Genomic DNA, 27702 nt, shown 5'->3' with positions numbered 1-27702 from the left:
CATAAAAATAAGTCAAGTTTGATAAAAGCAAAATTTATTAAAAAGTAGGGAAAAAAACAACTGTGTGGTTTTGATTTCCAAGTATACCGCATCTCAGCCTCCTCATATTGTGCGTTTTCTTCTCACTTGTAGAAACTTCTTTGTAAGATTTTACAGCTCGATGCGATTGCCAACATTAAAGGTCTTCGTGCTCATTTTGTTTGGAAGGATCTCGTTCCAGAATTTGAATTTTTCCTCTTTCAGCTTCGAAGACAATTTCTGCTTCAAATTAATCTCAAGATAGCGCTCATCTGCGCCGTACTCCGGCCACATTGTCAGACCAGGACTATTGGGGTTCCTGCAGTACACAACGTGGCATTATTACTATTGGGCACGATAATTAGGTGACGACAGCGCAGCGAACGTGCGGTGATTCTTGTATGGGGCATGGTCTTACCCAGTGCGAGCGAAGTTTGCCCAGTATTTCATTGTGGTTCTGGCCAGGCGTTTCTCTTCCTGGGTTGCAGGTCCTGAGAAAGAAAACAGCAGCAGTGAATGGTCCACATGAGGGAATAAAGACTTCATCCACACACTGGCCCCAAAAATATAATAGTGGGTCCAGCAGGGATACATCTGATAGTGGACCTGACTTGGTGGAATCTGTGGCCTTGGACCACCATAGGGTCATAATGGAAAATAAACAAAAATGTAAGAGCACCATACCATTTTTGCATGGGTCCTCTGTCTAGGAAAGCTGCTGCGATTCATTATCTAGTGGAATAAACCGTGTGCAGACACCTGTCGGGTTATTGGGGGCTTATGGAAACAATCATGTCACTTCGGGTGCTTTTCCTCTGATTATACATTGTATCTAGGGCAGAAATGCAATGTACTTATTCTCATTGACTCACCAGAGTATAAGGCTCCATCTCTTAGGAAGGGTCCTCCGGACACAAAAAATAACTCGTCGCCATGAGCGGAATTCACAAAAAGTGGTCTTATATGTTGTAGTAAGCTTGACGAGTGCTGGAACTCATACAGATACACAGGGACCCCCATATCTGTAGAGAAACAAGAAGACCAAGACTCGTGTGTCTGCATCATGACATTGTACAGTCTGAGATGTTACTAAAGATAATGCTCATCCACAAGCTGCTGCGCCTGTATGAGACTGGGACTGTCATCTCCTCGGCATCTTGAAGGTGTTGAGGCAGTGAGCAAAATGGGAGGTATCTGTGGGCGTCCTCAGCCACCGGTATGGCTTGTTTAGTACACCCCTACCTGTTATTAGATTATATGGACACCTTTGGGGTCATTTTATTATGTATTTATTTACTTACATGCATGTATTTGATGGCTGCAAAATGAGTTGATGGAGTTTATTCTGAGAGCAGCTCATAAAAACGAAAATAAAAGTTATAAACTCTCTCAGCAGAAGGAGCTCAGATATGGATTAAGGGGAAAAAACCCTCAAAGTGTCCTTATCTTTTAAAAAGTGACACAAATAGTAAGAAATTTAATTTTGCTGCTTGAATGACAACTCCTTTGTCTGAAGTTAAACAGCCAAGGAGGAGGATGCACTGGGCGGGGAATAGAGCTGGAGTTACAGAGGCTTCAGATTTACAAATAGGTCTTCAACTCTACTCAGCGCCTCTATGTTGCGTGACTTCAGGCAAAGGAGCCTTCAATCAATTAGGAGGAGGTGGCACTGGGCGGGGAATAGAGCTGGAGTGACCGAGGCTTCAGATCTACGAATAGCTCATCATTCTCACTTGAATATTAATTAAAACCCTAATTTCTCAGTAACAGGTGAACAATGTGTATTGCTGGAATTGTCTTATTGAGCATATACTGTAAATAGTTTGGTGGAAAGAATATCGTTGATAGATTCCCTATAACAACATTAGCAATATATTTAGACTACAAGTCCCAGCATGTCCTAACAGCAAACAAGCTACAATGTGACCGGCTTGTACCTCGATGGTATTTTGCCATTTTTAGAGTCGGTATAACGAACACAATATCGCTTAACAAATCCCGGTAGAGGTCGCGAATCTCCACTGGATCAGTAATGTAAGCAAAATATTCGTCCATGATGTGAGGAATGACTTCTTTGCTCAGAGGCTAAAAAATTGACAAAAACATAGAAATAATTTTTCAGAGAAAACTAATTGGATCATCAGAACATAAATGCGCCACGTTCATCTTATCTCACCAGTATAGAAAAATTTTGAAGCTTCATCCTCACAGACTCCAGTGTCATCCCGGCTGTTACATTTGAGAAGTCTAATGACTAAATACAAAGATATATCATTTATCATAACATGGAAATCGCTTTCAAAAAGCCACAAAACTGATAAACGTTCATGAATGAGCTGCTACCTACTGATAGAGTTGTCAGGATGAACTCCTTATTGTTCATTCCCAGGAGGAACGGGACCTTGTTACTTTCCTTGTTAGCAAACATGGTCAATGGTGGTTTTGGTAGAAAAACGCCGTCCACAAAACCAGGAATAAACATCTTGCCCTGCAGAGAGAGAATATTGTGATGGATCAGTGGGTAGGTGCACCCCAATATACGACAGATAAATACTGGTTATATGAAAGCAGAACAGAATATTTGACACTGGATTGCTGATATTCTCATACACCGATGTCTGACTTCCACCAAAATAAGAATTTAGGAATAACCCCCATCATGCCTCAAGATTTTGCGCTTTCATTTTTTCTTCCTCGTCTTCCAAGAGCCTTATTTTTATATTTTTCTAGCCCCGTAGCTGTATGAAGGCTCGTTTTTTTGCAGGACAAGTTGTAGCTTTTAATGGCACCATTCATGTTATCATATAAGAAAAACGATTAAAAAAAAAGAAGCTTAAAAGGCGGTGAAAAAAAAAGCAAAAATGCCATTGTTTTTATGGTGTTCACAGTTCGGTAGAAATGACCTTATATTTTGAGCCTCCATTCAATATGGGACACAAATCACACCATCTCTAAAGAAGATCTGCGATTCATTACATGACGTGACCATCTGTCTCCAGGTCTTCCAGGGGGACGGGACACTCGTGACACAATCGCCCTGCAAGGAGTTGGGCTGTAAACACAACACCCAGTTGTGGGCGTCAGGCCCTCATACCACCCTCATGGAGTCCATTTCTCACAGATTGAGCAGACACATGGATGTTAGTGGCGTGCTGGAGGCCATTTTGCAGAGCTACCTACGATAAAAATTACAGACCTCTCCATTTTTTGTAGGTGGGAAAACTTGTAAAATAGTCAGTGTATCAAATACTTATTGGGCTCTGCTGCTGTCCTGTGAGATGCTCTTCTGCTCTGCGAGAGGTCTTGCTGTGGCCCTCTTCTGTGACCATCCTGGCCTCCATCCTCCATTGTGGTCAGTTATCCTCCAGCACGGCTTGCACTGTAACCCTCATAAACAACCATAAAAGCTAAGACTTTTTGTACTTTGTTGCCATCTTGTGGAGTCTCTCATAACTGCATCTCAGTTGAGAGTTACAGGAAAAAATAATATATATACACCGTATATACTTGAGTATATGCAAAACACAAGCCGCGGAGACACCATGACATGTTTCTCAACGCAAGCAATGACTAGCCAGGTCTTTCCCCGGGAAGGAACAACCACGGGAAGGGCAGTCTCCAATGAAGGAAACCACCTGTGCCAAAACATGGTATCCATCCACAGACAGCTGTTTCGGGGTATTGCCCCTCATCAGTGTGGAGTAGGAAACTGGCTAGTAGGAGCAATGCCTAGTAAAAGACTAGTAAAAATCTCAACCTGCGCCGCTACCAACACCATTTTATTAATGGGAAGCCATTTGGTCCCCCGAGCCATCCAACCTAGCAGCATTCACTTATGTATTACTAAAACTCCCTGCCTAACCTGCCCTGTATAACGTTATTCAGTTAATAAATGTTTTAAAAAAGAATTTATATTGTCCCCGTTTCCTATGCTAATGAGGGCTACGACTAGTCCATGGGATGTCCGTTTTCCCAGACTAGTCAGCCTTCTTTCCATGTTATCACGTCTCTGTGTGTGTGATAACATCATTTGGCGACTTCGCCGCTCTTGCAAATCTCGCGCATGCGGCGCTCTTTTCGGCAGCGTCACTTCAGATGCGCACTGCTCATGACCAGGAAATCAGAAGATGGCTTCCCATCATGTGCAGTGCGCCTCTGAAGCCGGGAAGCGTACACCCGGCTACAGAGGTGCAGCGATGCTGCTGAAATGAGCAGCGCATGCGCAAGATTTTCATGACTTGGTGATGAAGCCGGCCAGTGCAAATTATGTAATGTGGAAAGAGGACTGACTGGTCTGGGGAAAAAAAAAAACCTTAATAAGCAGAAAAAGAAATGGAAAACTAAAAGAAATTGATCAATTAAAGGAGTTTGGATCTTAAACACTGTCAACGTAGTTCCCCGGTCGGCGGTACTGTTGTAGTGTGACATGGCACCTACCATTCCATAGGTAATAATGTAAATTTCTTCCTCTGATTTCTTCATCAGACAGTCGTCTATGGAGGCGAAATCACAGCCGGATAACTCCGATATTATCTGCAGAGGAAAATGGTCTTATGTTCAGATATCGCTTACAAAAAGTTTATTCGGTCGCACTCCCCTCGCCGACCTCTATTAATATGTAACGGCTCAGATACCGGTATTATTTCTATTGGGGTAAATAGAGGGGCAATAATTACATTTTGGAAATAGATGAGCTCTTCAGACGTGCTGACCACTAAGCCTGATGAAGACACGATTCCGCTCTCGGAGATGGCGCGGTGGAAAAGACCTTTTGCTAAAGGAGATGCCAGCTAGAAGAGGAGACAATCCAGGTTATTGTGCTTTCTATCCCATGACTTCGACACTTTCGTTATTCTTTCTTATAATTTTTGTTGCACAGTTTTTGAACATCGACCTGTACTTTATTAACTATCAAGGAAAAAAGATGTGTGAACGGAAAGTTATCAACTCTATAAGCATTTACTCATGCATTTGTAAGAATAAAAAAAGATCAGTTCATGAAGTGAATGAGCAGAAGATTTACGAGTGATGATAAGTTCTCAATTATTGGACAGAACTTACGAGAGCGGAAACGCTGACGTCTCTAGCAGATTCACCGAATATAGCGACAGTGGAGGGATCACCCCCAAAATCTGCAATATTTTCCTGTACCCATCGGAGAGCAGCAAGTTGGTCCAGAAACCCATAATTGCCACGTAACCGGTTGTCTCCAGTACTGAAAAAAAGAATGACAAAAATCTGAAAATAAAAAACCAGAAAGTAATATCTATCCCTTACAGAAGACATCAAATAAATCTACATAGAAACAACCTATACTGGGTTACAGCCTGTATTATACTTCAGAGCTGCACTCACTATTCTGCTGTTGCAGTTGTAGGAGAGGAGGAGATGATGTTGTACTCTGACTCCCCAAGAGGGTAAATGTGTTTAAGAGTAATTTATCTAACAGGTAAAACCCTCTGGGGCTGCAGTTTATCCTAAACAGGGTTAACTGTAACGACCGGCCCTGATTAACGAAGGAGAACTGAGAGTAAATGCCAAGTTCATGAAGTGTCAAGTTCCCCTTTCTAAACCTTCTACTCCGGATGAGATCCGATCCACTCTGGCAAACAGCCCCACGGGGAAAGCTCCTGGCCCCGATGGACTATACTATAAAGCTTTCTCCGAGACCCTCGAACCTCACTTTCTCGATTTGTGTAATGAGGTGCTCAGGGGCAGTCCCCCCCTCAATCCTTGGAAGCCCATATCTCTCTAATACACAAGGAGGACAAAGATCCAAAACTTTGTAGCAACTATAGGCCCATCTCCCTTCTGAATGTGGATCTGAAAAGTCATGCTAGCATGTTTGCAAAACGCATAGCGGATTATTTGCCAAAATTGATCTCTCCAGATCAGACCGGCTTCATTAGGGGCAGAGAGGGTAAGGAAAATGCTTGGCGAGTCCTTCATTTAATGCAATATTCTAAATTTCAGAAGACACCTCTGGTGCTTCTAGGCACTGACGCAGAGAAAGCATTTGAAAGAATGGATTGGATCTTCCTACAGGGAACCCTCAATAGTTTTTCCCTCCCTACTAATAGCGGCCATACTACAAATGTACTCCCACCCATCAGCTAAAATTAAACTTAACAATTCCATCAGAGTCCTCCTGGATGGAGAAAGAAAACTGTTGTGAAGAAGAAGCGGAGAGTGGTGGTCATGGGGGATTCCCTGTTGAGAGGAACAGAGGCCGCTATCTGCAGACCGGATATAACTTCAAGAGAAATGTGCTGTCTTCCAGGTGCAAAAATTAAAGATGTGTCTGACAGGATATCAGAACTCTCCAGACCTACAGATGACTAACCCATTCCTGCTACTACATGTGGGGACAAATGACACCGCAAGAAACGACCTGGAAACCATCTGCAGAGACTTTGAAGACTTAGGCAAGAAAGTGAAAGAACTGGGAGCGCAGGTGGTCTTCTCTTCCATCCTCCCAGTGGATGGCCATGGAACAAGGAGGTGGAATAAGATTCTGCAGGTGAACAACTGGCTACGTCGATGGTGCCGTCAGCAAGGATTTGGATTTCTGGATAACGGAATGAATTATAAGTGTGTTCTAGAAGTGTGAAGATTAATTTAAGAATTAAAACCAGAATTGAACCAGAAGGGAACTGAAGGTAACTGTACAGTCACTGTAAACAATGTTTCTGTTTGTTTTCATTTTCACCCCAATAATCCTTCACTTTCTGCTAATTCCCCTAATCCCTACTCCTAGTAAGGAACTGTTCATCTCTTCTTCAATCCTCCCCATCCACCTCACCTCCGCCTCAAAACTGTTCCTTAACATACAATCCTCTGTCTCCAAACACAGACAGCCCCCTCATGCCCTCTCCTGCTCCCACCTGCTAACACTTTCTCTGCTCCTTATCACTGCTGGTGATATCTCTCCAAATCCTGGTCCTCCTCACCACATTCCCACAGTCATTTCTACCTCCCATCCACGCTCTATCACAACCTTCCGTAACCTCTCCAACCTTATACCCATTCACCCAGCCCCCGCTTCCCCAGTCCCACTAACAGGAGCTCTGTGGAACGCTCGCTCTGTCTGCAACAAGCTTTCCTACATCCATGATCTTTTTGTCACTACCAAACTTTCCTTCCTCGCCATCACCGAAACCTGGCTCACCCCTTCTGACACAGCCTCTCCTGCTGCACTTTCGTATGGCGGCTTCCACCTTTCTCACACCCCCCGCCCCAGCAGCAAACATGGCGGAGGAGTTGGTTTTCTCCTGTCAGATACCTGCTCCTTCACCCCAATCCCACTGCCACCCTCTGTTACCCTCCCTTCCTTTGAGGTGCACTCTGTGCGCATCTACTCCCCCTCCAACCTCCAACTGGCTGTCATCTACCGCCCCCCAGGGCCAGCCACCACCTTCTTTGACCACTTCACCACCTGGATTCTTCATTTCCTTTCCGCGGACATCCCTGCTATCATCATGGGTGACTTCAACATCCCCATTGACACTTCCCTCTCAGCTGCCACTGAACTTCTATCTCTCACTTCCTCCTTCGGCCTCACTCAATGGTCTTCTACATCCACCCATAAAGATGGCCACACACTGGACCTCATCTTCACCCGCCTCTGCTCCCTATCTAACTCACCTCTCCATCTCTCTGACCACAACCTGCTCACATTCTCTTCCCTCTTCACTCCATGTCTACAATCCCCACCCCACAAACTTTCACACCCTCGCAGGAATCTTAAACACCTTGACCTACACTCATTCTCTGAATCCCTCCTCCCTCTCACAGATATAAGTTCCTTACACAATGCGGATGACGCTGCTGCTCTATATAACACCACAATAGCTGTAGCTTTGGAATCCGCTGCCCCACTTACACATACCAAAACTCGCAAAATCAACAGACAGCCCTGGCACACCAGCCTGACCAAAGAGCTGAGGCGAGCTTCCAGGGCTGCTGAGCGCAGATGGAAAAGATCCCACTCCAACGAGCACTTCATCGCATTCAAACAGTCCCTCACTACTTTCAAGACCACACTCGCCACAGCTAAACAAACCTACTTCTCATCTCTCATATCCTCCCTGTCTCACAACCCTAAACAGTTATTCAACATCTTCAATTCTCTCCTCTGCCCCCCAGCACCTCCTCCCTCCCCACTCATCTCAGCTGAAGACTTTGCCTCATTTTTTAAGCAGAAAATTGATAACATTAGGGACAGTTTTGGTCAACAACCCCCAGAGCCCTTCCTCCTGACTTCCCAGCCCTCCACCTTCAAAACCAACTTCTCCACCATTACAGAAGATCGACTCTCCACTCTACTCTCAAGATCACATCTCACCACCTGTGCACTCGACCCAATCCCATCTCACTTCATACCAAACCTCACCACAGTCTTCATCCCAACCCTAACCCATCTCTTCAACCTATCACTAACAACTGGTGTTTTCCCCTCAAGCTTTAAACATGCCTCCATCATACCTATCCTCAAAAAGCCCTCTCTTGACCCATCCTCTGTATCTAGCTATCGCCCTATATCACTTCTCCCATACGCCTCCAAGCTACTGGAACAACACGTCTACCTTGAACTGTCCTCCCATCTCTCTTCTTGCTCCCTCTTCGACCGCTTACAATCTGGCTTCCGGTCACACCACTCCACTGAAACTGCCCTTACTAAGGTCACCAATGACCTCTTAACCGCCAAGAGCAAGCGACACTACTCTGTCCTCCTCCTCCTGGACCTGTCGGCTGCCTTTGACACAGTGGACCATTCCCTATTATTACAGACCCTCTCATCCCTTGGCATCACAGACTTGGCCCTATCCTGGATCTCATCATACCTAACAGACCGGACATTCAGCGTCTCCCACTCACACACCACCTCCTCACCTCGCCCCCTATCTGTCGGAGTCCCACAAGGTTCAGTCCTTGGGCCCCTGCTGTTCTCTATTTACACCTTTGGCCTGGGACAGCTCATAGAATCTCATGGCTTTCAGTATCATCTTTACGCTGATGACACACAGATCTACATCTCTGGACCAGATATCACCTCCCTACTAAACAGAATCCCTCAATGTCTGTCCACTATTTCATCCTTCTTCTCCGCTAGATTTCTGAAACTCAACATGGACAAAACAGAATTCATCATCTTTCCCCCATCTCACGTGACCCCCCCTACGAACCTATCAATTACAGTAAATGACTGCCCACTCTCCCCAGTCCCACAAGCTCGCTGCCTCGGAGTAATCCTTGACGCTGATCTCTCCTTCAAACCACATATCCAAGCCCTTTCCACTTCCTGCCGACTTCAACTCAAAAATATTTCACGAATCCGTTCATTCCTCACCCAAGAATCTGCAAAAACCCTAGTCCATGCCCTCATCATCTCTCGCCTTGACTACTGCAACCTCATGCTCTGTGGCCTCCCCTCAAACACTCTCGCACCCCTCCAATCTATTCTAAACTCTGCTGCCCGACTAATCCACCTGTCCCCCCGCTATTCCCCAGCTTCTCCCCTCTGTCAATCCCTTCACTGGCTCCCAATTGCCCAGAGACTCCATTACAAAACCCTAACCATGACATACAAAGCCATCCACAACCTGTCTCCTCCATACATCTGTGACCTCGTCTCCCGGTACCTTCCCGCACGCAACCTCCGATCCTCACAAGATCTCCTTCTCTACTCCCCTCTTATCTCCTCTTCCCACAATCGCATACAAGATTCCTCTCGCGCATCACCCCTACTCTGGAACTCTCTACCACAACATATCAGACTCTCACCTACCATCGAAACCTTCAAAAAGAGCCTGAAGACCCACCTCTTCCGACAAGATTATTGTACTTGTTTTTATGTATACTCCTCCTTACATGTAAAGCGCCATGGAATAAATGGCGCTATAACAATAAATAATAATAATAATAATAATAATAATAATAATTACCTTTACGATGGACTACTTGCTAGAGATGGGGTGCACCTTACGAAGACTGGAAAACATGTATCTGGAAGTCGCCTTGCTACACTTGCAAGGAGAGCTTTAAACTAGAACAACATGGGAAGGGAAGCAAAAGACCAGAAAAAGCCATACACCTGACAAATGCTATTGAGAACTCTGCTATTAGAAGTGGAAACATTTGTTTCATTGTGCATTCTGTGCATATAAGGGTGTGACCACCCTGTTTCGGAGTTGGAAAATCCATCCTGTCTGGCCTATGCTTTACTGGTGGCTCAGTCCCTCGGTCCTTGTTCACATTTACGTCAATTGACAAGTGGAAAGGTTTTAAATACAAGAGTTAGGACTGTCCCATGGGGGTTGCCTTGACGTGGCGGGATGGCTTCTACATTATTTTGATCAAAATTATGTTAATTAAATACCCTTATTATTACTATTATTACTACCTTCGTGCAATTTTTGCAATATATTTTTTACTTTTTTATTCCAGGATATTTTTGTTTTTGGTTTTCTTAGTGTGATGGAAATGTATACAATTCATACAGATCTCACTGCTAACATGTTCCCTATAATAAATTGCGCAGAATGAAGATGGGCTAGGAAAGCGATGTAACTTTTGACAAAGCATTTTATCTGTCGCATGTATTGTTTTTTCCTTCTTGTTTAAAACTAATAAAAAAAAAGTTTAAATAAATAAATTGCTCAGAATGACCTAGTGACCCCGTGAACCAGCCAGTCCAAAATAGACAACTTCTTGGCATTTTCCAGACATCGAGAAACAGGAACTAGCACCAAATGTCCAAGCTGATGTCTCGATTTTTGCCGAATAGCAGGAAAAGGGACAGTTAATCATATCTTGCTAAATCAGCCTTTTTGTTAGAATCCTCCATACACTCTTTTGCAAAATTCTATAAAAAAAGGTCTAGATGAGACCTGACATTTCCTGCGTCTATAGACTAACCTTTACCTCTTTGGTTAGGAAACCTTTGTGCTATTATTGCTTTTGTTTTATTCTTTAGGCTTTGATAGTCTTTTTGTTAATGTAATATTTTGAACCATAACAATGTCTTAAGAGCATTGCCACATTATTGTAGATCTCAATATCTCACGGTTTTCTAATATGGTAATATTTATTAAAGCATAAGTTCTCTGTGTGTTTTTCCCCCTCCTCCCTTACCCTTTTCTCATCCCCCTCCCCCTTTCCTGTCCCCCTCCCCCCCTCCTATTAATATCCAGCTGTGAAACACTTTTGTCATTACTGTATGGTTTTAAAATTTGTCAATAAAAATATTGGAAAAGAATCCTCCATATACTCAAACAGCCAATAACATAGAAGCTTGACCTTATGTTAATTAACTAACCACCCCTTTCTATAAGTAATTATAAAACCATGTATGTGCAATAAACCTGCAGAGTATTGAGGGAATGCTATCCTGTAACCATGTGTACAGTGTCATTTCTTTGAGCACTCAAAATACTCAGTTTAATTGGGTATGGCCGCAGCACACACAGGGATGGATTTATCCTAACCAAATTTCCATAACACTAGCACTATAAACGGCTTCAAGTCACAATTTCCCTTTCATTGGTCCGGGTAACTATATACAGTATCTTGGTATTAAAATTAGCCCATCCTATAAGGATCTATTTAGCCTAAATTATAAACCACTTCTCAATTTAATTGCCGATCATACCAAAAAGTGGAGAGCCCCATATCTCCCCATAAAAAACCTAGTCAAAAGTATTATTTTACCTAAACTAATTTATCTATTTCAAATGCTACCTACAGAACTGCTCAGGACGCTCCTGACCCAGGTCAATTGCTCCTTCTTTAAATACATATGGAATAAGCATCGATCAAGACTTAGCTCCCACACACTATCACTGCCTAGGAGAAAAGGTGGCATGGGAGCGCCCAATATTCATACTTATTATTTAGCCGCTATGCTATCAAGGACTGTTGATTGGGTCAGGAAGGCTGGAGAGAAACCCTGGCTCACTATAGAAGAACAGATGATCCCAACTCAATTACGTTCTATTATCCTATCTCCCACAACGTCACTTAATATTACCTTTCCAAACCTCCTTACTCGGGTGGCGGTCAAGAGTGGAAGTCTGTGGCACCTTATTTGTCCCCAACTCCCTCACCACTAACTAGGGTATCAGACGTCATGGCTTTTGATTTATTGAAACCTGTATCAAATGATCAATCACCCCTATTGGATCAGTTATATAAGGAGGGGACCATTATATCCTTTCAAGATATGAAGGAGCTACCAACAATGTCTAATTACACCTTTAGGCTATGTGCCCACGTAGCGTTTTAATACACACAGTGAAAACCGGACTCCTTCCCAGAAATCGTGCATTTTTTTCCGCGCGATTTTACCCCGATTCTGTTCGCGATTTTCTCAAGCACTTTCCAAGCGATTTGAAGCATGGCTTGGAAAGTGATTGACAGGTTGGTCACACTCGTCAAACATAGTGTTTGACAAGTGTGAGCAGCTTTTTACTATTGAGGCCGCCTAGGCGGCATCAATAGTAAGAGATAGAATGTTAAAAATAATAAAAAAAATAAAAAAATCGGGGTATATTTACCTTCCGACGTCCCGCGCTGCCATCCCGGGCCTCAGCGTTCCCAGCGATGCCTTGCGAGACCTGTGATGACGTTGGTCTCGCGTTACTATAGCGATCTCGCGAGACCACTAGAGTCACGCGAGACTACGTCATCACAGGACCTTGCCGCAAGGCATTACTGGGAACGCTGAGGCCGGGAATGCAACGCGGGACGTCGGAAGGTAAATATACCCCGATTTTTTACTTTTTATTCTTTTTTTTACAGGGGTATGGAACCCAGGGCCTGGAGGAGTCTCCTCTCCTCCACACCGTGGGTACCAACCGCACATGACACGCTTAACTTCCCGCATGGTGGGCATAGCCACATGTGGGAAGTAAGCGATTCTCATGCATTCCTATGGGTGCGGAATCGCGGCAATTCTTTGCGATTCCACACAAAAGAATGAGCATGCTGCGATTTTTTCCGCGATGCGATTCCATAGCGTAAAAAAGCACAGCATGTGCGGAATGCCGTAGGAATGCATGGGGGGCGTTCTGTACACGATTTTTAAACGTTTTTGCAGCGTTTTCGCGCCGAAAATCGCGGCAAAAACGCTTAAAAATCGCATCGTGGGCACACAGCCTTATACATTATGAATCTCTTAGGAAGACACTACGCCAAGTCATGATCAATGGTGACCTAACATGACCCTTAACTACTTTTGAAACATTATGCTCCCAAACAAAAACCCTGAAAAAAAAGTGCTTTTTGCCCTCTATAATATGCTAATCTTAAAACAAATACCTCCGAAAAGAGCCTTTTTGCTGAGATAGGAAAAAGAATTAGGCCACTCCTTTTCTGACTCCCAAATTAATCTAATTTACAAATCTTCATATGGCCCTTCACAATGTGTGAGAGCCCAAGAAAACAGTCACAAAATAATAAACTCACTGGTATACAACACCTCTCCTGTTAGGTAAGTGGTTCCCTACTACGCCAGATATATGCTGGAGATGCGAAAAGGACAGAGGCTCATACCTTTATACCTGGTGGTCCTGCCACATCATACAAAAATTTTGGACCATTGTATCTCAAACTTTAGATGAAGTGGTGCGTATCCATATAAAATTAACACCGGAACATGTTTTCCTCAATCTCCCAAAAGTTCCAAATAACAAATTTATATCTAAGCTGGTGTCCTTCATTCTAACAGCTGGTAAGCGCCTTATACCTACGTTATGGCACTCATCTAATATTCCAAACACAAATCAGCTATTACTTAAGATCGACCAACTGCATCATACTGAAGAATTAGCAGCACTTTCTACACATAGCCTTTCCTCCTTTTCGCGTGTCTGGAGTCTCTGGGTAATGTATAGGAAATCACATAAATTCATATCACTATGTGTGCCTGAATCCGCGCCTTGAATTTGGACATGACCAATATGCCAGCGGACTTTTCTTCCACCTCTCCCCCCCCCATTCCCTTGATACCTCCCTTCGGTTTACCCACCTCCCCTATGAGCTCTTGTTCGGTTTCCAGTTGGTGTACTGTCTCACCAATGGTGTTTTTTTTTCTTGAGCTTCAGAGCTTTAGTTTCACTACTATGTTTGTCTGTTAATAGTAATCAAGAATCATTCATTTTCCACATTAATGATATTTCGGCAGAAGCGTTTGCATTTTCATTCTTGTAAACTTGGGAAAATTACTGGATATCATTTATACCTGAGGCCTGTGTGGCTTTTTGAATAATGTACTATTTGCTCCCTTTGTCTTTCATGTTTGCCCTGATGAAACGGTTTACGCTGATATCATTTAACCAGTGATTCTCAATAAATAAAACATTGAAAACCAAGAAGTGTCAAGTTCAGGTAGAGAAAGCGTGGTGAGGTGACAGCAGCGGTCACAGGCGATAGGCTGCTAGGGACAGCATGAACCTGCTACTCAAAGAACCCTTCAGTGCGAATCCATCTGTTGGTCTAGGAACCTTGAGATGGACGCACGGGTCTTTAGGGGTACTAAGCCTTCGGAGCTGCAGGAAAAGATGGATTCAAACTCTCAGAGGCGGAAGATGATGGAATACAGGTGCACTGCTTGTGATGGAGAAGAATTCCTAGTGCTAGAGAAGTTGGCAGGAGGGATGCTCTACCCATACTGAGAATTGTGGCTGACGTTAAGTCTGTGGGAAATAATGTAACCTGTTGGGTCCTATCCTATATTAGATCAATGTAAATGGGCCCATAGTTCAAGTATAGTGTCACATACTCAATATGAAATCAACCCTTGCTACTCACTATGGCTTCTAGCTTCTTCTGGGCAATAAAAATGAAAAAAGCATATACAGAATGGGAGGAATAGGGCTAAGCAACAGCACATGTGAAAAAGACTTGGGTATACTAATAGATCACAGACTGAATATGAGTCAACAGTGTGATGCAGCAGCAAAAAAGGCAAATGCAATTCTAGGATGTATTAACAGAAGCATACAGTCTAGATCATGTGACGTCATTATTTCCCTCTACTCCTCTTTGGTCAGACCTCATCTGGAATATTGTGTCCTGTTTTGGGCACCACATTTTAAAAAAGATATCAACAAACTGGAGCAAGTTCAGAAAAGAGCGACCAGAATGGTGACCGGTCTGCAAACCCTGTCTTATGAGGAAAGGTTGCAGGATTTGGGAATGTTTAGTTTGCAAAAGAGAAGACTGAGAGGAGACTTAATAGCTGTCTACAAATATCTAAAGGGCTGTCACATTGTAGAAGGATCAACTTTATTCTCATTTGCACAAGGAAAGACTAGAAGCAGTGGGATGAAACTGAATGGAAGGAGACACAGATTAGATATTAGAAAAAACTTTTTGACAGTTAGAGTGATCAATGAGTGGAATAGGCTGCCACGAGAAGTGGTCAGTTCTCCTCCAATGGAAGTCTTCAAATAGAGGCTGGACAGACATCTGACTGGGATGATTTAGCGAATCCTGCTTTGAGCAGGGGGTTGGACAAGATGGCCCAGGAGGTCCCTTCCAACTCTGCGATTCTATGATTCAAAGCCATTTTGTCCTCAATGCAGGAGGAGTGAGGAACATAGAGGTGAGCTCTAAGCAGTGATGGTGAGAAGTGACTGAGGCCCAAGCCAATCTCCTGACTGCTCCAAGGAAGTTAGTGAGTAGGAGACAGAGGTAGGCGAGATTCCTATAAGCATCACCCCGTTGCCACAGCGGGGATTCACTGGACGACAGGCACTGCCCAAGATGTACGTCGGGGTCTTTGCGCACTAAGACTGCAGAGTTGCAGAGAAAGATGGACTCACAGGTGGGAGGTGATGGAATCCCGGTGCACTGCTTGTGGTGGTGAATAATTCCTAATGCTAGAGAAGTTAACAGGAGGGATGATGCTCTACACATACCGAGAACTAGGGCTGAAGTTAAGTTGGGTACCTGTGCGAAAGACTAACCAGTTGGGCCCTATCCTATATACCTGATTGTAATGACCAAAAGTTGCCAAGTAAAAAATTGACTGTGTTAATGAAATCAGAGTCCCCTGGATCGTTTGCTGCGAAGGTTCTGGAAGAATAAAGCCAGTGGAGGTCTATGGGCCACAAGTAAACATGGTACATCCCACACATAGCAGCACACCGGGACAGGGACACGAGATGGGTGTCAGATGGTGCAGGAGCAGCAGCTTGTCCGCGACTAACTCGCCCTGGCAACTTACACAGTCATTGTGTTTATACATTACATTACTGATCCTGTACTGATTCTGAGTTATATCTTGTATTATACTCCAGAGCTGCACTCACTATTCTGATGGTGCAGTCACTGTGTACATACATTACATTACTAATCCTGAGTTAAACCCTGTATTATACTCCAGAGCTGCACTCACTATTCTGCTGGTGCAGTCACTGTGTACATACATTACTGATCCTGAGTTACATCCTGTATTCTCCTCCAGAGCTGCACTCACTATTCTGCTGGTGCAGTCACTGTGTACATACATTACTGATCCTGAGTTACATCCTGTAATATACCCCAGAGCTGCACTCACTATTCTGCTGGTGCAGTCACTGTGTACATACATTACATTACTGATCCTGAGTTACATCCTGTATTATACTCCAGAGCAGCACTCACTATTCTGCTGGTGCAGTCACTGTGTACATACATTACATTACTGATCCTGAGTTACATCCTGTATTATACTCCAGAGCTGCGCTCACTATTCTGCTGGTGCAGTCACTGTGTACATATAGTACATTACTGATCCGGAGTTACCTCCTGTATTATACTCCAGAGCTGCACTCATTATTCTGCTGGTGCAGTCACTGTGTACATACATTACATTACTGATCCTGAGTTACATCCTGTATTATACCCCAGAGCTGCACTCACTATTCTGCTGGTGCAGTCACTGTGTACATACATTACTGATCCTGAGTTATATCCTGTATTATACTCCAGAGCTGCACTCATTATTCTGCTGGTGCAGTCACTGTGTACATACATTACATTACTGATCCTGAGTTACATCCTGTATTATACCCCAGAGCTGCACTCACTATTCTGCTGGTGCAGTCACTGTGTACATACATTACTGATCCTGAGTTATATCCTGTATTATACTCCAGAGCTGCACTCACTATTCTCCTGGTGCAGTCACTGTGTACATACATTACATTACTGATCCTGAGTTACATCCTGTATTATACCCCAGAGCTGCACTCACTATTCTGCTGGTGCTATCACTGTGTACATACATTACTGATCCTGTACTGATGGTAAATGATGAATAATGGAGGATATAAGTAGAATATATTTACCTGAAGAACCCCAGGATCCCCAGCCTGTACTGGATGCTCACAGTCACTACGTTCTCATAGGCACTAAGTGCGGAGCCATCAAACATATTGGCATGCCCGTGCCGCAGCCCACCACCATGTATAAAAACCATGACCTAGGGGAAAGGGGAACAGAATAAAGTTCATGGAAAAAGTCATTTTTCTTCCAGGCCTACCATTACTAACCTTCTCAGAAAACGGCACATAGTGTTATACGGTGCAGTAGATATCAGTCATACACTTAATATTACAGGAGAAACGTATTAAATATATTTTTTTTGTATATTTATTTTATTTGTATATTTATTTATTCAGGACTCTCTAGCAGATGCGATACTCCAAAGAAAATGTCACAATGTTTCTTACAAAAAAAAAAGAATAATTTCAGCAAAATTTGTCCATATCAAAGTTTTTTCTCCGTCTTTCCTGGGATCCTGAATGGAAGTTTGTGTTTGTGTCAATATTATGGCTGAAGATGTTGCAGGAATAGGAATGAGTTACCCTACATGCCAGCTGCTCAGCATCCTGACTCTCTGCCTGGTGTCAGTGTAAAGTGTCCTCCCCTCTCCACATGTCTCAGGTGATTATATATACGTCTCACATAGCACCTGTGTCTACATATGAGCTAAGTGTACAGAAATAACACACGTAATGTCAGCTAAACCTGACATCAGGGTAAAGCAATGTATCAATGCAGAAGTAAAATTAGAAATTAATTTGATTTAACAATATGTAACGAAGAATAAAAGTAGGAAACTAATAGAAAAGCACAGAATGAAACTCTAATATTTAATATCAACAAAGACTGAAACAACATATCATTAAGAACAAACTTACAACATACTGACACTCCCAACAGGGCGCACACAGCTGTGAGGACACTCGGGGCATTAGTGTAGGTAAACACCGCAGATACTTACAGGTAACTTAGATTTCTTGTCTCTGTCAGCCGGAGTGAACACATTCAGGTACAGGCAATCTTCTGAGCAATGGGGCGTCTGTACAGAGGCTTGGTAATTTACTCCTAACCAATGGTCTTCTAACTGTAAACACCTGAAACACACTGAATCCATAGTAGAAAAAGAAATAACCTGCATTTCTGAATGCTAGCTGTTCTCCTTAGTGTCAGCTGCGGGAAGCTGACCAGAGTGGATTTGTGTTGGAGCTGAAGAGAGACAAGTCAGAATCTCTCTAAGAAGAGTCTGCATAAACTGTTTGCACCAATCTGCAAGAATAAGTGGCTGATATGGACGATGGCTGTTTTGTTTGACTTAGGGCTGTTTCACATATCCGTTTTTTCCCTTCAGTCAAAATCCGCCAAATTTGTAAAAAAACGGATCCGCCAAAAAAGGGGGCAGACCCGTTTTTTCCTCCATAGACTTACATTATTGGCGGATGTTGACTAACGGTCGTCCGTCCCACCCGTTTTTTTTTACGGATCAGCCAAGATTTTAGCGGCTCCCGGGCGGATGAAACGAACCCTGCAACGTTTTTTGGCTTTGACGGTCCGCTAATTTCAGCATTAACCCATAAATACCGCTCCGGGAGCCGCTAAAATTCCCTCCCTCCCTCTCTCTCCTTTTTTCCGGGTACGGGTTCCTTTAAAATTCAACCTTTGCCGGATCCATCTGAACAACGGTCCGATGCCACACGTTCCTGTCAGTCTGCTGACGGATCCGTTTTCCGCCATTTTGGCGGTTAACAACTGATCTGAAAGACGGATGTGTGAAGCAGGCCTTAACTGGGATTAGCTCAGCCGGCTATGAGTAGAAAAAGTGTAATTTATTTGGTTTACTTCTGCACAAGCCTAAGGCTAGGGATTTTGAGTATATGGTTTTGGTGCTATGCAATCTGTGGAAATAATTGTCACACTGCTTTGACACAAGAATCCATTTCCTGTGTGAACACTACCTAATGCCTACCTGAGAGCGTGAATCCCTAAAATTGGTGTTTAAATGCATAGCACAGTCCAAAAGGGTACAGGCAATTACGGTGTAAAGATTGAATGTCCTGAGCAAAGGCAGTAACAGCACTGAAAACACAGCCTGAAACCAAGGAGGAGCTTGTTAAGCAACTGGACCAGGATAATGTGCTGCAAAAGCAGCAGGACCAACAACAAACTGCTGATCCAACCGTATCAACAGCAGCAGTAACAGTTTCAGCAGCAGCTGCAAGAGCAGCAGAAGACTCTCTTGGCAGAAACTGTCCAGGCCAGGAAGAAGGCACCTCCCGCCAACCAAAATGAAGGTATCGCGGTGAGGCGAACTGTACAGGATGCCTTGTAAAAAATTACTTTGGAGGATGTTATTAAGGCTTTTCTTAGTGTCTTTGAAAGAGTTGCACACAGGGAGAAAGTGCACCCAGAGCAAAGGGCAGAGGTTCTGGCTCCTTATCTTATTGGGAAACAGCAGAAAGCAGACTATGGCCGTGCTCTGCAGTATGCCAAGGACTTCAGCAAGCTAAAGGTGTACATTATGGCAAGTTTGTGTGACGAGCGTCAGCTTAAGCTGAGTCGTTTTTTTTCTTAGAGTGGACCCTCTGGGCCGTGGCACCCACCTAGGGCGAGTTGACCTAGTGAGAACCCACCCCCTGTGTACAGGGAGTGTCAGGGACAAGACCAAGGGGGTGAGCCACCACGGCAACTGGACCAGACGGCCGGCTCAGGGAGACCCTATTGAGTGTCAGGCAACAGGACGAACAGGATACGAAACATAAAGCAAAGTCACAAGGTTTCTTCAGCAAACGTGGTTACACACTTTAATCAGATACAAGGCAAAAACAGAGAATCAGATGCAGGGCACAAACGGTGAAACACGGCAAGGTGCGTGCAAGGGCACGCCAAATGTTCCAGACATAACACGTGCAGAAAACATACCGGAGTCCAGGGCAGGGTACGTGTTAGGGATCACACAAGAGTTCCTAGGAGGGATGCGTGCTAGGACACGCCAGAGTCCAAGACAAGGTGCGGGCCGAGAAACACGCCAGAGTCGAAGGCAGGGTGCGTGCAAGGAGACACGCCAGGATCTAAGACAGGGTGCGATGGCATCGGACTCTGGACTACTGGCAACCACCAACAGGATCCAGGCATCAGGCTGCGGAAATCAGCTCCGGACATCAGGCCGCAGTCATCTGGTTCCGGACCTCTAGCAGCGGTCGGCAGGTTTCGGGAATCCGGCAGGCAAGCCAGGGTTCAAGGCAGGGTGCGTGCTTGGAGCCACGCCAGGGTTCAAGGCAGGGTGCATGCTTGAAAACATGTTAGAGTTCATTCAAGGACGGAGGCCTGCGCGTGCAAAGGGCACGCCAGGGATAGGTTCAAGGACGGAGGCTTGCGCGTGTAGAGGGACACGCCAGGGAAAGGTACAGAGCAGAGTCCTGCGCGTGCAAAGGAACACGCCAGGGTCAGTTCAAGGACGGAGGCCTGCGCATGCCGAGGGGCATGCCAGGGACAGAGATTAAAAGCAGAGTCCTGCGCATGCAGAGAGGCACGCCAGGGTCAGGGTTCAAGACAAGATACACACTAGGACCTGTGCGTGCTAGAGGGCACAACAGGGTACATGGCAAAACCTGCGCGTACTTTTATAGAAGCACGGGGAGGTATGCCAAGGGCAAGCGAGGACCTGCGCGTGCTATAGAGAGGACGTAGGGCGCAGTGCAGAAACAGCGTGAAGTGCAAGGAAGCACAGAGAGCACGGCTGGGGAACTGGCTAGCTGATCGGTCTGCAGCACTAACAGGCGGGCAAGACTCCAGCGAACCCGGCTGAGGCATAGCAGGCGACACAGCTGTCACTGACCGACGAGCACGGCTGAGGCACAAGCAGGCAGGCACAGCTGGGGCGGGCACGGCTGAGACACAAACAGGAGGCTAGGAAGGCCAGGTGCATGCAAAGGGCACACGAAGCAACAAAGCAAGGCAAAACAAGAAACAAGGCAAAGCTAGATAGATAGATAGATACGGAACAAGGAGCGGAAGCTTAGGCAGAAACATAGATTCAGATCAGAGCGAGAACAGAGCTAGCAGCGGAGAGTAGGCCGAAGCCCAGAGCCGGACCAAGACAGAGCCTTGGGACTAGTCAGGGAGTGTGCTAGAGAGCACCAGAGGACAGAGTCTAGCAGCGGAGCATAGGCCGAAGCCTAGAGCCGGGCCAAGGCGGAGCCTTGGGACTAGACATACAAATGTGCAAGAGAGCACAAAAGGTAAGAGAGGAGGAATGGTGTGTGTGCCAGGAGGCACTACAGAGCACCATAGGAAGAGAGCGAGGCAGAAGAAGCAAAGACCGAGAACATAGGAAGGAACACAAGGCAGAGTTTTGCGAAGGCAAGACATGGCAGAAACAGGCAAGGCAGAGAACAACGGAAGGAGCACAAGTCCAAGCAGGATAAGGGCGAAACATGACACAATGGACAAACATAAGACAAGGCACGGGACAAGAGACGGAGTACAAGCATGGAGCGTGTGCAGAGACGCACAACAGGGCAGAGTGCAGGGGCACAGAATAGAGGGAGCAACCCAGCAGACCAAGCAGCCATGCAGGGAAGCAACACAATACTCAGGCCATGACCATAGGGAGGGGCGGTCTGATATAGCACCATAGCATCAGTACTTCCGGGTCAGGACCAGGGAGGGACTTTGGGTTCAGATCCTCCAGGATCATAGAGAGCACCACTAGAACAGCCTGGGTAGAACCATAGAGGTCACATGATCAGGGGTTTCCAGGAATACAGCGGATTGCAGAATCAGAGCAGAGCTGGAACATAGGAAAGGTCACATGATCAGGGGTTTCCAGGAATACAGCAGATTGCAGGATCAGAGCAGGACTGGAACACAGGAAGGGTCACATGATCAGGGGTTTCCAGGAATACAGCGGATTGCAGAATCAGAGCAGGACTGGAACACAGGAAGGGTCACATGATCAGGGGTTTCCAGGAATACAGCGGATTGCAGAGTCAGACAGAGACGGATGGTAACCCAGCAACAGCGTGCAGCCAAGAGGTATGGCGCGCGTGCACACTGCTCCAGGCATCTTGCGGCATGACAGACATGGCGGACATGACAGACATGGCGGACATGACAGACATGGCGGACATGACAGTTTGGGAGTCAACCTGGCATTTTGGGTGCAACGGGTGCACCTCTAGTGCTACTAATTGGACAAGCCTGCCTGGTCTCAGCTGTTTGATTTGTTACACCTGGTGCAAATTTGACTGCAGCCCAAAACCTGCTCTCCGGCACAGATGGTGGACAGAGTGGTGGTGGACTGATTTATCCACTCACTACCGAAATCTGTGCAAAGCTGGTTTGCCCAAGGAGATTGTCATGTTCCCAGTGCAGGTTTTTGAGCTGCACGTCAGGGGTTAATGTCTGGAGCTCAGTGCAGGTTTTGACCTGCACACCTGGGGTTAATGATAGTGGCCTCTTTCTGGTTCTGGGAGAGCTTCTTAAACCCCTGGGAAGCTCCAATCCCTGCCAGTTATACTTTTGCCTTTGGCCAAGTGTGCTGACCTCTGTGTGCCTGTTCGTTGTTATAGCTTGTTTATATGGTTCTGATCCGGTTCTGTTTCCCGTTGTGAGTTTGCCTGTTGATTCTGTACTGTGCTATCCTCTCTGTGTATGACTCATTGCCTGTGATCTGACTATCCTCCCTGTCTATGCCCCTTGGTAACTTTGTCTCGCAGTTACCCTGCTAGGAGTTCTCTTGCAGCTCCTAGCTCTCTGGAGTTTAGGCCACGCCCCTAGCAGTCACGTGCTTCAGGTCCTGCGGCTCTGAAGTACGCATCTACTAGGCTGCTGCCCGCTCCACAGGTATCTTTGAGCACAGTTCGCTTTACTCAGGACACGCGCACTGGCTCAGTGAGCAAGTTCAGTGCGGTGTTTCTGACAGAGATCTCCAAAATACACATGACTTTGTGAGTCTTGTGGTAAGATACTTGGCCATGGAGAAAACTCTATGCAAACAAGTGAGCTTTAATCACCTGTCTGGGATACAGAAAACAAAGGGCCCAAGACCACATCTGTTGGGATGCCGAAAGACCCAGTACGGGCCAGAGCAGGGTTTTCAAAGACTAAACCTCACGTCATTATCTGTTAGCGGCGTCGTGCTCCGAGGTAAATATCAGCAAATTGTCCGTGGCCTGTGCTACTACTCCTTCATCTACCCTGCCTGCCGTGCCTCAAGAGTGCCAGGTGAGTGTGAACTGTGTCCAAGTGACAAGACTTCTGGACTCCGGGAGCTTGATGACCCTGACAAGGTCCACACTTCCGCATGTGCTAGTCTCTGAGAAGAGGGTGGGGTAGGTGTATCCAGAGAGACGCAAAGAACTATCCCATGGCCCAAGTTTACATATGTGTACCTTGTGGTTCCGTGTCTCAACAAGTGGGATTGGTCAAGGACTTGTTACATGCTATTATCAGTCGAGATTTTCTTTTGATCTGAGACTTATGGGCTGAAGTGACAGCACCCAGTAGTCCAGTATGCCGCCAGGAGTCAGCTATGGTAACAAAGGCACATGATGTAAAGGTAAATTTCTGTTCACTCTAAGGGCTAGAAAGGTGAATGAAGAATGAGGAAGCATCCCATGAAGCCAATATCCCTGACCTGGAGTAGTCCCAGGACAACTGCTCAGGGAGTTAAAGGTAGAAGATAATTTTGAAAATGTGTGTGAAATGGTGTTCCTCAGGAGATGGGAGCCAATAATCGCCTTCTGAAATTAGCCAGGCATAATGATCTCTTGTGTCACGGGACAGTTAAAAAAGCGCAAAAAATCCAGGTGGTAAAATCGGTAAGCTAAAGGGAGAAAATTTCAGCCTGGGTATCAGGGACTTGTGTTAGTGACCACAGGAAAGTGCAAGTCCCTTACCCAGTGGCAGGGACCTATAGGGTTGCTAAGATTCCAAGGCACCTGTGACAACACAGCCTTTCTACTTAATTATACTAGGCGTAAATTCAGTAGGCCCAAAACCATAAACTGTTGTCTGAAGTTTTGACTCTTCTTGTAGGTTAAATTATTATTTGTAAATGAATGAATTTGTAAATGGATGAATATTTACCTGTTATATAAGCTCCTACAGTTTATTGTACTCTTATCTTTGCAAAACAGGGATGCAGGGACACTGAACAATGATGTTTGCTGTTATGTCGATTACACATTGTACTGTCCATGCAGTTTGTTGACTTGCGAACATTGAAGGATAAACTATAAATAATCAAAGCAAGGACAGTTGTGAACTATATAAGGAGACTTTGCCTCTGTACCAGGGGAGTCTACAGAATGTTAGCTTAGGGGACCATGGCCCCAACTGGGAGAACATAGATCTGCTTCATTGACCATCACTGATCCCCAGAGACATCTTGAAGAATCCAGGTTGGGACAATCAGGTCACCTGGCCACATATCTCACTGATCTTGGTTATCTTCCTTAGTGTGTTATCACCTACTCTCTGTGGGGGCACACGAAAACCAGGGTACCACTGGTGGGGGCAATCAGCCCTGGAAGCAGCTCTAATCCCGGCATCCTGTAAACTACACCATCTTGGGTATTTTGCTGGTATTTCTACAAGCAATTGTTTGTTGTTGGTTCAATAAATTATTGCCACACTGTTTTACCCTCACCCTGGTTGTCTGAGCAGTGTTCTGCCCACGGGAAGAGAGCAAGCGTTCAGTGGTATGTACCCTGGTCCACTCGGTTTCGGCTAGCAAACAAGAACATCCGCTGACCCCCGTGTCTCCATAGAACACAGGAAGTTTGGATAAAATGTAGATTTTATTCAGTCCTTTAAAACGCATGGTGCAATTACAAAAAATGAGGTAGACAATGCAACATTTCGGCCCTAACAGGCCTTTTTCAAGTCAGAAACACAAAAATCACAGCCAGGGCACCTGGAGAAGGCTAGGGATTTTGTGTTTATGGTTTTATTTTGGTGCTGTGCAACCTATGAAAATAAACGTCAAATTGTTTTGACACAAGAATCCAGTGCCTGTGGGAAAGCTACCCAATAACTACCTGACAATGTGAAATTCTATACATACATACATACAGTATATATGTAGACACAATATGTCGCTATAACCTCAGCACAAACACATGACACTCACATGGGAGCAGGATGGGAGGCATCTCTCACAGATTTCCAGGGCTTCGGAGGTTTAGGGTTACCAAATCTCAGTGGTCCCACTGGAGGTTTCGCAAAAGGAACTCCAAAAAATGCATCAATGACTCTAGATGTCTCCTTTACTGGCACCGTGATGCCCCGCAGGTCTCCATACTTTGTCGTTACTAATGGTCTTTCAGCTTTCACACCTAAGATCAAAGATATTATTGGGGACAATTAATGATAGTATTAATGTTTTATATTCTCATTAGTGGATCCTCCTACTAGTACACCTTGTACGACTGATATATATTTACTAATCTTTACTGTAAAGAATTAATGATTCTAATTACTGCACCCCCCCACCAGACAAGAACTGCTATAATACTAATACCAGTGGCTGTACAAGAATATAACTACTGTAATACTGCCCCTTTGTACAAGAATATAACTACTATAATACTGCGCCTATGTACAAGAATATAACCACTATAATACTGCCCCCTATGTACAAGAATATAGCTACTATAATACTGCCCCTATGTACAAGAATATAACTACTATAATACTGCCCCCTATGTACAAGAATATAGCTACTATAATACTGCCCCCTATGTACAAGAATATAGCTACTATAATACTGCTCCTATGTACAAGAATATAATTACTATAATACTGCCCCTATGTACAAGAATATAACTACTATAATACTGCTCCTATGTACAAGAATATAACTACTATAATACTGCTCCTATATACAAGAATATAACTACTATAATACTGCGCCTATGTACAAGAATATAACTACTATAATACTGCCCCCTATGTACAAGAGTACATCTACTATAATACTGCCCCTATGTACAAGAATATAACTACTATAATACTGCCCCTATGTACAAGAATATAACTACTATAATACTGCCCCTATGTACAAGAATATACTGTAACTGTCTATAGTAAAGATTAATAAATATATTGCAAAAACAAAGAATATCATTAATGATAATTATAAATTCTGGATTTGCATGTTGATGCACACTGTTATTTGCACTCTGTCCTATAGCATCCAGCTCCCCAGTTCTCACCTGTTCCGATTGCAGTTAGAAACAAGGGGGTAAGAAGCAGAATACGCCGCAGACTTTCCATGTCCCGTGCGCTGCTGTCACCCGGAGGACTCTGCTCTGTTTCTCTGTTCTTCTGTGCAAGGTGCACAGCATTATTTCCGTTTCCTACCCATGCATTATAGGGAGGACGCGGCGGCTCTTTAACCCTTGAGCAGGAAGTAATTTGCTTTGTGGAGTAAAAGTTTAGTAATTTCTCATTTAACATTCAACTATTTGATTTTTATAGGATGATATCTGCAGGCACGACCAATCTCATCACCAGTGGAGGGGAGCCAGCTCAATAGCAATGCCAGGGATCGGCACTTCCGGCTATTTCATGGCTCACCAGGTGAGATGGATTCTCTAAGCCACAGGTCAGAGTGAGGGATCAGAGGATCGGTAGAGCTGGAGATGTTGGAAGGCACTTAGAACTGTGACAGAGGATGTGCAGACTAACACCAAGGAGGACCAGAACCATTGACAGAGCAGAGATGGGTGTGCGAACGGCAGACATTGTGAAGACTGCGGAAGAACCCAGTGATAGCAAAGCTAGGGTAACTAAGTAACTTAACTAGGAGTCCGCACAATCAGGGGCCTACATAGAAATCATGGGGCCCCATAGCAAAAGTCTGAATGGCCCCCCCCCCCCCCCCCCCAAAAAAAAAAAAAAGAAAAAATCAACAGGTGCTCTTAACTCCAGGCATGCATTTTATAGGTCAAACATTTAATTTTATAGCTAGTCTTTAATTTTTTTCTCATCGAGTAAAAGATAAAGTAAAACACTCACATCCAATTTGATATATTCCTTGTAAAAGTCAAAATGGAAGGAGCTCATATATACTGCACAGGGTCCCAAATACTGTCCAGGAGCTCATATATACTGCACAGGGTCCCAAATACTGTCCAGGAGCCCATATATACTGCACAGGGGCCCAAATACTGTCCAGGAGCTCATATATACTGCACAGGGGCCCCAAATACTGTCCAGGAGCTCATATTTACTGCACAGGTGCCCAAATTCTGTCCAGGAACTCATATATACCGTACAGGGGCCCAAATACTGTCCAGGAGCTCATATATACCGCACAGGGGCCCAAATTCTGTCCAGGAGCTCATATACACCGCACAGGGGCCCAAATAC

At 44.8% G+C, this 27702-nt stretch overlaps 1 protein-coding gene across 2 annotated transcripts; it reads right to left on the bottom strand.

Moving 5' to 3' along the window:
* Nucleotides 1–12: 12 nt before the first annotated feature.
* LOC141058747 (fatty acyl-CoA hydrolase precursor, medium chain-like) lies at nt 13–26683 on the bottom strand. Of its 2 annotated transcripts, XM_073554950.1 has the most exons (13): nt 26544–26683; nt 25460–25664; nt 18290–18422; nt 17352–17485; nt 5080–5233; nt 4695–4808; nt 4456–4551; nt 2366–2506; nt 2195–2272; nt 1956–2103; nt 891–1040; nt 437–509; nt 13–337 (listed from the first exon to the last, which is right to left on the bottom strand). In XM_073554950.1, exons 1-13 carry the CDS (start codon nt 26602–26604, stop codon nt 151–153), a joined length of 1674 nt encoding a protein of 557 aa, XP_073411051.1. In that variant the 5' UTR covers nt 26605–26683; the 3' UTR covers nt 13–150. The 2 variants fall into 2 exon arrangements, with proteins under 2 accessions (XP_073411051.1, XP_073411052.1); XM_073554951.1 differs by lacking the exon at nt 26544–26683 and having other exon boundaries at nt 18290–18432; nt 25460–25631.
* Nucleotides 26684–27702: the final 1019 nt, after the last annotated feature.

The sequence above is a fragment of the Dendrobates tinctorius genome, unplaced genomic scaffold, assembly GCF_039654945.1.
Source record: "Dendrobates tinctorius isolate UK_male_01 unplaced genomic scaffold, ASM3965494v1 ptg000214l, whole genome shotgun sequence".
In the NCBI taxonomy this organism is placed as follows: Eukaryota; Metazoa; Chordata; class Amphibia; order Anura; family Dendrobatidae; genus Dendrobates; species Dendrobates tinctorius.
This window is presented reverse-complemented; position numbering and strand designations above follow the sequence as displayed.